The sequence below is a fragment of the Sus scrofa genome, chromosome 2, assembly GCF_054392235.1.
Source record: "Sus scrofa isolate SSC_HxYL_T2T_F1_AM1 chromosome 2, Sscrofa_HxYL_maternal_Yorkshire_Landrace_v2.0, whole genome shotgun sequence".
Taxonomy (NCBI): Eukaryota; Metazoa; Chordata; class Mammalia; order Artiodactyla; family Suidae; genus Sus; species Sus scrofa.
The window spans coordinates 82,462,787-82,473,271 of NC_139384.1; the positions used below are offsets into that span (position 1 = coordinate 82,462,787).

At 42.9% G+C, this 10,485-nt stretch overlaps 1 protein-coding gene across 1 annotated transcript; it reads left to right on the plus strand.

Annotated features, from left to right (window-relative positions):
* The first annotated feature begins 402 nt into the window (after positions 1 to 402).
* On the plus strand, positions 403 to 6,034 carry LOC110259658 (methyl-CpG-binding domain protein 3-like 2B). The gene is made up of 2 exons (XM_021085140.2): positions 403 to 2,342; positions 5,298 to 6,034. The coding sequence occupies exons 1-2, from the start codon at positions 2,295 to 2,297 to the stop codon at positions 5,895 to 5,897; spliced, it is 648 nt and encodes a 215-aa protein (XP_020940799.2). The 5' UTR covers positions 403 to 2,294; the 3' UTR covers positions 5,898 to 6,034.
* The last annotated feature ends 4,451 nt before the right edge of the window (positions 6,035 to 10,485 follow it).

The window sequence follows — 10,485 nt, forward strand, 5'->3', positions numbered from 1 at the left end:
CCCTCAATTATATGTCACTCTGGTTATCATTCCCCTTCTTAAAGGGTTTGCCAAATATTTTTGAGACATCAAATCCGTTTTACTTCATTCGTCAATGACAACATCCCCCTGGGGTTTTCTCTCCTTTATGATGCACTTTATCCAGGATCTTTCCAATGCAGGTTTCTATGTAGTGATGATTTTGAGAACTTCTATGTCTGATGACATTCTTTTTGTTTTGTTTTGTTTTGTTTTGTTTTTTTAGAGCGGCACCCACAGCGCATGGAGGTTCCCAGGCTAGGGGTCAAATCTGAGCTGCAGCTGCCAGCCTACACCACAGCCACACCAGATCTGAACTGTGACTCTGACCTACACCACAGGTCCTGGCAATGCCGGATCCTTTAACCTACTGATCGAGGCCAGGGATCGAACCTGCATCCTCATGGATGATAGTCAGATTCTTAATTTGCTGAGCCACAACAGGAACTCGCTGAATATATGTCTTGATCCCACTCAGAGACATACGAAAAGCTTGTTAAAAAGCACTGATCATTTCTGTATTTCTGACAGTCACAGAAAATTAGGAACACATCAAAAGTCCAAAAGTGGGTGAACAAGGCTTGACAAATCCAGGTGAAATGACATCTGACAGGCATAGAAATAAAATGTAAAGATACATTTAGTTACATGAAACTATGTTCAGGGTATACTGTTAGGTATGAGCAGTCCATTTCCAGAATGAAGTTGGCAGCCCTTCCCCCACTGTAACTTCCACAAATCTAAGGATAGGAAATCCCATGGTTTGATAACCACGTGATGCTTACACCAAAGATGCAAAGAGCTGCTGTTCTTTGTGGTGGAATTTGGGCTTTGTTTTCTCTCCTTTGCATGAGGACCTCTTCTGCCCCAAATGGAGGTGCCAGAAACTTCCCTGGCTGGAGGGCAGGAAATCGAGTGCACAATTTGGCTTCTCGTTCTGTGCATGACCACTCTCACTCCTCACCCCACACTGGCCTCATGGATAAGACAGGTTCTCGCTTTCCCCAGAGATTGAGGGCTCCACAACCCCTCAATTGCACCTCCTGTCATCCCAGCCCATCCCAGCCTTCAGAGGGTGAAACTATCAGTAGAGGACACCAAGGCAGAGAATGCATGCAATTGTTGCTGTAAAATCCTTTACTCCCTATTTGGGCTAATGATAGAGAAAGAGAAAAAGGGGGAAGGAAACTCGAAATGAAACAGCCAGAAGGGACAAATACTGGGCAGGGAGAGGTCCTCACATAAAGGAGAGAAAACAAAGCCCAAATTCCACCACAAAGATCAGCAGCTCTGCTGTCACCTTTCTCCAAGGCAAGGGCACCTGCTGAAGTGACAATGTTAACGTCAAACATTAACTGCTAAGGATAGAGATGCCCATGGAAACAAGTTGCAAAGTGCCTACCCCTCTTTTCAGGACATGGACAAGGTGATAACGCTTTAGAAGCACCGTCTGACTCGCCAAGTACTACATTTTTCTGTATATTAATCTTGAATTCCGTAACTTTCTGAATTTATTTATTAGTTCTAATAGTCTTTTTGTGGTGACTTTAGGTTTATCTATACAAAAGATCATGTCATCTTCAAATCATGACAATTTTATTTCTTTTTCAAGTCTTATTTCTTTTTCTTGCATGATTGCTATGTCTCAGACTTCCAATACCAAATTAAATAGCAATAGTAAGAGTGGGCATCCTTGTGTTCTTCCTGATTTTAAAGCTCTCAGTTTTTTTTTTTCTTTTCGACTATTGAGCAGAGTGTTAGCTGTAGGTTTATCATAAATGACCTTTATTATGTTGAGATATGTTCCCTCTATACCAACTTTGTTGAGAGTTTTAATCACGAATGGGTATTAAATTTTGTCAGATGCTTGTTCTGCATCTATCGAGATGATTATGTGCTTTTTATTTGTTTTAACATGGTGAGTCACACTGATTTGCGAATATGGCACTAACCTTCCATCTTCAGAATAACTCCCACTTGATCTTGGTGTGTGATCCATTGAATGCCTTGCTGAATCTGATTAAGAAATCTCTCAAATCTCATTGATGAGATGGATTGGATTGTCTACTTTCCATCTATTGATGGATCTATTATCCACATTCATCTATGGATGAGATGGATTGGCTCATCCAGGATGGATTGGATTATGTACTGATTGGATTATCCACTCCCTCTATATAAGGGGAAGCAGAGGCAGAAGCCAGTGTATTCTCCAGCAAACCACAGGCCGTCTGCATCTCAGCAGTGGGTCAGAAAACAACTCAGTGGTGTGGAAGATGGAGAACCTTGCATCCACTAGCTTTAGAAGCCGGCATCATCGTCTGGTGAGTGTGGAATCCATACATCCATACCGAGGGTAAAATGTTCATTTGTATCCTTTCTCCTTTTGTAAAATCTCTTTTAAATTAGCGAACACTAGCTCTTAAAATAAGAAGTTACCTTGTTGAAGGTTATTTCCTTTGTGTTCGTATCAAAACTTCTTTGGGATTTGTATACTTTTTGTATAATAAGAACTAGGATATGAAGTCTAGGATAGTAGACAAAATGTATCTTTCTTTTTAACTAAAATCGCTGGAAAGTGGAAGTAGTTTTTGGTCCTACGGTATTTGGTCCTACTTTAAATTGTTTTCCTCTCTGGGAAATTCTTTACCCATAATGTATTTAAAATTCAGTTCTTTGCTCAAACATGTCCTTAGTTATTTAGGGCTTCCCTAACCTCCTCGTCCTCATTGGTAATTGCTGTTAGCCTTTCACCCTTTAACCCTTCTGACCTCTCTTTCTCCAGCTTTTTCCTCTCTTCTTCCACATCTTCTTCTTTCCCCCTGTCTTTGAGTTGGTCTTATTGTCATCACAGCATTAAATCAACCTAATACTCTTAAACATGCATTACTGTTATTTCCTCTCACCAAGATTAAAATAAACTGGGACAATGATTTTGTTGAGCGAAATTCTGGGTCACAGGTTTGGATATAACAACTTGGTATATTATAAGAGCTGCAGCAATTGAAAGATCAAGTAATTTTCCCACCAAAATGAGACACCTTGAGTAATAAAAAGGGCATTAATAGTTATGGCATGACAAAAGGAAAGATTTAAATGAGATACGGTTTCCTTCTTTTCGCGCCTTTTAGGGCCGCACCCGGGGCAAATGGAAGTTCCCAGGCTAGGGGTCCAATCTGGAACTGTAGCTGCCGAATCGGAACTGTAGCTGCCCCGACCTATACCACAGCCACTGTGGCAATGCCAGATCCAAGCTGAGTCTACAAACTACATACACCACAGCTCATAGCAACTCCAGATCCTTAACCCACTGAGCAAGGCCAGGGATGGAACCTGACTCCTCATGGATACTAGTCAGGTTCATTACCCACTGAGCCGAGCCACAACGGGTTTAGGTTTATGGTTTCCCTTTTTAAAAGATCTTCTAAAGAGAAATGAGGGATTTAAAAAGGAACTATACACTTATTATACAGTTTAAACAGATTAATGTGATTAGAGTCTTATGATGGATTACAGAGACAAAGGGTTTAAAATCTTAGTGACCATTTATTGCAAAAAGAGATTATGTCATTGTATACCTGAAGTTGGGCGAATTTATTTGAAAATTTATATATATATTTTTTGGTCTTTTTGCCTTTTCTAGGGCTGCACCCCCGCCATATGGAGGTTCCCAGGCTAGGGGTCTAATTGGAGCTGTAGCCGCTGGCCTACGCCAGAGCCACAGAAAAATGGGATCTAAGCCGCGTCTGTGACCTACACCACAGCTCACGGCAATGCCGGATCCTTAACCCACTGAGCAAGGCCAGGGATCGAACCCACAGTCTCATGGTTCTTAGTCAGCTTCGTTAACCACTGAGACACGACAGGAACTCCAAAAATCTAGAAAGTTTTTATGACTTTAAATCAGTTGCTTTCATCAAAGGTATCTGAGCACCTTCAAAGGACAAAGCGATACATAAATAGGGCATGGCAGAACCTTCAGTTTCCCATAGTCCTCTCTTCACTGAGTATCCAATTTAGTGAGAAAAACTACATGGAAAAAATTAACACAGAGTAAGGTAACCCTGTGGAAATGGTATTCTGAGGATTGAACGATGCTCACAAGTTATTCCAAAGTTGAAAAATTTAGGTGGATTCAGGATGGAAAGTGGACGGTTATGTGATAGGGGTGGCAGGGCGTCCAGAACGATGCTCAAGGGCAGATGGAGTTTTAGTTAGGATCACTGAGTTTAGCAGACGCTGAGATAAGGGTGGTTTATTTGGAAAAATAACTGGTTCAACTTGGGACCCAGCCACCCTGAGCTGAGTCATTGATATGATCACTGATGTGGTGTGTGGGCAAATGAGTATCTGGGTCTCAGATTTGAAACCAGCTCAGGCATTTGGGGAGATTTTCTAATTCATTAACAACGAATGTTGAAGTCAGGGAAGTGGATGGGATTGCCTAGAAGAAGGTGTGGATATAGAGAAGATGTGAGATCAGACCCACTTCTAAAAAGCATCCATTTCAGGTTCTTGTGGCTCAGCTCTGCATTGTGGCTCACTGGGTTAAGAACCTGACATAATGTCCGTGAAGATGCAGGTTATATCCCTGGCCTTGCTTGGTGGGTTAAGGATCTGGCATTGCTGTAAGTTGTGGTGTAGGCTGCAGATCCTGAGTTGCCGTGCCTGTGGTGTAGGCTGGCAGCTGAAGCTCTGATTCGACCCTTAGCCTGGGAAATTTCACATGCCACGGGCGGCCCTAAAAATCAAAAAAAAAAAAAAAAAAAAGAAAAAAAAAGAAAAGAAAAGAAAGAAAACAGTTTTATGTCTTGGGATCCTGGGATCCCCATGTCCAAAAGGTGGTGTGTTAGGGGTGCCAGCATATGTGTAGTTGGCAGTGAGAGGGATGGGAAGAGGAAAGCAGCTCCAAAGGAGGATGGTGGAGGGGAAGAGTCTGGAATTGGTGCTGGATAATGACCTTGACCTTTCTGTCCTTGACTTACATCTGCTGGATGTCCCAGGATCCAGTTCTCAGTGTGTGATGCCGGTACCAGCAGCATCAGCTGGGAACACTAAGGAATGCAAATTGTTGTTTCCATCCCGGACACTTGGGTGGAGATCCAGAAATATGAGTTTTAACAACCCTCTCAGAGATGGTGATACAGTGTCACTGGAGACCCATTTCTCCAGGGAAAAAGGAGGGTGGTTCTCCAAATGAGCCAAGAACATTCTCCATGAGGGATGGAGGTTTCATCTGCCCTTGTCTTCAAATTTCACATTTCCTTTTGTTTTCCAAGGAGAAGCTCAAGAGAAATATGATGCCCCAGGCACTGGAGGAGAAAAGACAAGTCCACTTAGCCAGGACCAAGCAGAGACATCGTGACAGATCTGGCCTTCCTCTAAGGCTCACCAGCTGCATTTTCAAGAGGCCAGTCACAAAGACAACTGCTCATCCTGGCAACAAGGTCAGGCGCAGTCAACAAGAGGAGACCCTGAAGAAGCCCCAGCAAGTCTGTGCATTCAGGAGACTGCAGGGGCTCCAGGCCTGCAGTCCAGAAGGAGACCTTTTCAGTACCTTGGACAGCGCAAAAGTAGTCCGCGACATTGCCCCTGGTGGTGCAGTTGAATCCAACAGCCTTGCTGGTGCAAGGTCACTGCACCCCAGCACCAAGGCCATCCCTGCCCAGTCTTCAGATGGGGCAGAGATGATCCCGGGATTGGGGCTCTTCCTCCCCGAGTCCCTCTGCAAACAACCAGTAATAACATATGGCCATATTCGCCGGCAGGCTCAGAAAGTGAAGAAAGCAAGAGAGAGGCTGGCTATGGCCTTGAGGGCAGACAAGCTGGCCAGGGAGGCAGAGAGAGCCAGGGGTCTCGGGAACTTAGGCGTGTCCTGAAGAAGCCAAGGAGTGGCGTGGCCCTTGGGACGTGGTCACTATGTGACAGCCCCCTACCCTTGTTCTCCTTGCCTTTGTGAATGTTAACCCTGTTTCTTGCTCTGGACTGAGATGCTTTGTTATATTAATATTGTCATCTATTAAACTCTTGTTTGACAAATATGTAAAGAGTAAGTGGTTTTGTGGATGAGAGATTGGGTTTTGGGGGAAGGGCAAGAAAAAGGACCTCTGCTTGTCCTTGTGCACCTTAATTTCTGTTTACTCTGATTTATTTATTGACTTTTATATGGAATTCTATAGAGGTAATATAGCCTGAGGGATTATTTCATTTTTAAAATATTTTCTGGTATTAGTTACACTCAAGGAAGAAATGACACTTGGAAGAGATTTTATTTTTAATGTGAAATTAGCTCCATAAACATCTTACTTTCTTCAGCTTGCTTTTACATATTGTTCTAACATATTCCATTTTTTTTTCTATTTTTGTGCTGAATGCTAAATAAGTCCTTTTTCTGTAGTTCACTACATGTTAAACCACTACATGTTATGTCCTTATCTGTTACCTAAAAATTAAGGGGGAGTTTTTGTCTTTTTAGGGCTGCACCCATGGCACATGGATGTTCCCAGGCTAGGGGTCAAATCAGAGCTGCGGCTGCCGGCCTACATCACAGCCACAGCAATGACAGATCTGAGTCACATCTGTGACCTATGCCACAGCTTCCAGCAACGCCATATCCTTTAACCCACTGAGTGAGGCCAGGGACCCAACCTCCATCTTCAAGGATACCAGTCTGGTTCTTAACCTTAGCCACAATGGAACCTCCGGGAATTTTTAAAAATTAGACTTTAACTTTCAATTCTTTTTTTCTTTTTTTTTTTTTTTTGGCTGAACTGACAGCACATAGAAGTTCCCAGGCCAGGGATCGTACCCAAGCCACAGCAGTGATATCCCTGGATCCTTATCCTGCTATGCTACCAGGGAACTTCTAACCTTCAAGTCTTAGGAAGGAACATGGTCTTTGGAAATAGTTTAGGCTGACAATGACTTGCTAGCAAGCTTATTGCCTTTGCACAGAAACACGTCCTCAGTCACTAAAATTTGCCCAGCTCACCGTGTGGGGCACATTGTAATCTGTAATATTCTATAAATAATTATTCAATAAACAAGTCATTTTCCTCATAAACAACTTATTCAGTAAACGTAATTATTTGTAAACACATAAAAAGTGGAATAAAAATATCACGCTACAGAAGTCAGAGGGGAAGACTGTTTCACTAGGTCAGAAGGAAAATGACCGATGTGGGTTTGGAAGGCATTTTCTGGACTTCCTTGGACCCCTTTGGTGGAGTAGTTTTTGTCACTGGTAGAAATGGAAGTCTGAGTACAGAGGGCCAAAGAGTGACTGAGAAACGGGGAGGGCAGAAGGCGAGTTAAGGTGGGCGGCCAGGCTTGTGCTTCCACAACAGGCTCTAGATTGAAATTGGGACGAATTCTCTCCCAGAGCCCACAGCTTTCATGGCGGGTGGGTTACTGGGGAGGGGGGCAGCTGTCACCACCCTAGGACTAGGGCAGATCCTCACTTTTTTTTCTTTTTAGGGCCACACCTGTGGCATATGGACATTCCCAGGCTAGGGATCCAGTCAGAGCTAGTGCTACAAAGCCTGTGCCACAGCCACATCTGTGACTTGCAATGCAGTTTGTGGTGGATCTTTAACCCACCGAGCAAGGCCAGGGATTGAACCCTCATGGACACTATGCCGGGTTCTTAACCCACTGAGCCGCAACGGGAACTCCAGATTCTAACTCTTCAGCGTGAGATAAAAATCTGCATATTCCAATCATCTAGGGTTCTGGGAATGAGAGGTGTCACATGGCCTTTTCTGGCCCATCAGGTAGGTACCAGGCACATGATCCGTTAGGGAACGGAGGTGGAGACAGGTATATGCATGGTTATTTTTAAAAATTTTTATTGAAGTAGAGTTGATTTACAATGTTGTGTTAATTTCTGCTATACAGAAAACCTATTTCATATGAAGTCTCATTCTGAGGTTCTAGGAGGGCAGGAATTTTTAGTGACCACTCAATCCACTACATCTTCTATTCATGTTAGGGGTGGGGAAGTCTATCTTGGAGGTGAGGGTCCTGTGTTTGGTGACAAGTGGTTATGTTAGCATTGGACATACAAAGGATCCAGAGAGCCTTCATGACGCAGTCACATCTGAGTGGTAGCAATACTGCAGGGGTTGTTTCTTTAAAAGGACTTGATTCCAGACTTCCCATTGTGGCTTCATGGGTTAAGAACCCAACATAGTGTCTGCGAGGATGTAGGTTCGATCTCTGGCCTCACTCAATGTGCTAAGTATCTGGCCTTTCTGTGGCTGTGGTGTAGGCTCACAGCTGCAGCTCCAATTCAACCCCTAGCCCAGGAACCTCCATATGCTGCAGGTGCAGCCCTAAAAAAGACAAAAAAAAAAAAAGAAAAGAAAAGAAAAGAAAAGATTGGGGTGGATAACTATTTCACCTCATTTCATAGAGACAAACAGAAAGTTAAAGAAAACTACAAGACTGAGGAATATGTTTCAAAGGCAAGAACAAGACAAAGCCTCTGGGAAAGAAACCTAATGAAACAGAGACAATTTATCTGATAAGGCGATCAAAGCCAAAGTAATAAGAATGCCAACTAAACTTGGGAAAGAATAGATGAACACAGAGAGAACTTCAAATAAAAAATCTTGAAAATATAGAAGAACTCAAGGCGGAAGAATACAATAACTGAAAGGAAAAATACACCGGAAGGAATGAAGAGCAGTTTAACTGGTGGAAATGAAGACATAAGCGACGTGGAAGGTAGAATAATGGAAATCGCCCCAACGGAACAGCAAACAGCGGAATTTAAACATGAAGATAGTTTTAGGCACCTTTGAGACAACCCCATGTGTATTAACATTCATAATTTGAGGGTTCCAGAAGGAGAAGAGAGAGAAATAGATAGAAAATGCTTTTAATGAAATTATGGCTGATAACTTTTCTAACTTGAAGAAGGAAACATCCAATTGCAGAAAGTACAGAGACTCAAACAAGATGAACCCAAATGCTCTTGGGTCATTGGATAACCAAGAGTAGATGAAAGAAAAGGAGATTTTATGGTGTCTGTCAGGTGAATTGGAAAGGGAAAAATAAATGAAAAATCCAAGTGGAAGATGACATAAAAGTGGTTACCAAAAACACAAATCAAAAAAGAACATGAGATCAACCTTATGAATATTTTCTCACGTCAGTCTCCCAAAGCAACAGAAATAAGAGCAAAAATAAACCAATGGGACCTCATCAAACTGACAAGCTTTTGCACAGCAAAGAAAACCAAAAAGAAAACAAAAAGATAACTTACAGAATGGGAGAAAATAGTTTCAAACGATGCAATGGACAAGGGCTTAATCTCTAGGATATATAAGCAACTTATACAACTCTACAGCAAAAAAAGCCAACAACCCAATGGAAAAGTGGGCCAAAGACCCGAATAGACATTTCTCCAAGGAAGATGTACCGATGGCCAACAAGCACATGAAAACATGCTCAACATCGCTGATTATAAGAGAAATGCAAATCAAAACTACCATGAGATACCACCTCACACCAGTCAGAATGGCCATCATTAATAAGTCCACAAATAACAAGTGCTGGAGGGGCTGTGGAGAAAAGGGAACCCTCCTGCACTGCTGGTGGGAATGTAAGCTGGTACAGCCACTATGGGGAACAGTATGCAGATACCTTAGAAATCTATACACAGAATTTCCGTATGATCCAGCAATACCACTCTTGGGCATCTATCCGGACAAAACTTTCCTTGAAAAAGACACATGCACCCGCATGTTCATTGCAGCTCTATTCACAATAGCCAAGACATGGAAACAACCCAAATGTCCATCGACAGATGATTGGATTAGGAAGATGTGGACTATAAACACAATGGAATATGACTCAGCCATAAAAAAGAACAACCTAATGCCATTTGCAGCAACATGGATGGAACTAGAGACTCTCATCCTGAGTGAAATAAGTCAGAAAGAGAAAGACGAATACCACGTGATGTCACTTACAACTGGAATCCAGTGTACAGCACAAATGAACCTTTCCACAGAAAAGAAAATCATGGACTTGCGGAATAGACTTGTGGTTGCCGAGGGAGAGGGGGAGGGAGTGGGAGGGATCGGGAGTTTGGGGTTAATGGATGCAAACTATTGCTCTTGGAATGGATTTACAATGAGATCCTGCTGTGTAACACTGAGAACTATGTCTAGATACTTACATCCCAACACGACAATGCGAGGAAAAATTATGTATACATGTATGTGTAACTTGGTCCCATGCTGTACAGCGGAAAAAATAAATAAAAAAGAAAAAGAAAGAACATGAGGGAGTTCCTGTCGTGGCTCAGTGGAAACGAATCTGACTAGCACCCATGAGAACGCAGGTTCGATCCCTGGCCTCGCTCAGTGGGTTAAGGATCCAGCGTTGCCGTGAGCTGTGGTGTAGGTTGCAGACGCTGCTCAGATCCTGAGTTGCTCACGCTGTGGCATAGGCCAGCAG

Excerpts from the sequence above, each read along its gene's own strand:
- LOC110259658 (XM_021085140.2), top strand. The coding sequence starts at position 2,295 with ATGGAGAACCTTGCATCCACTAGCTTTAGAAGCCGGCATCATCGTCTG. Across the intron at positions 2,343-5,297 it reads GAAGCCGGCATCATCGTCTG|GAGAAGCTCAAGAGAAATAT; the intron begins GTGAGTGTGGAA and ends TTGTTTTCCAAG.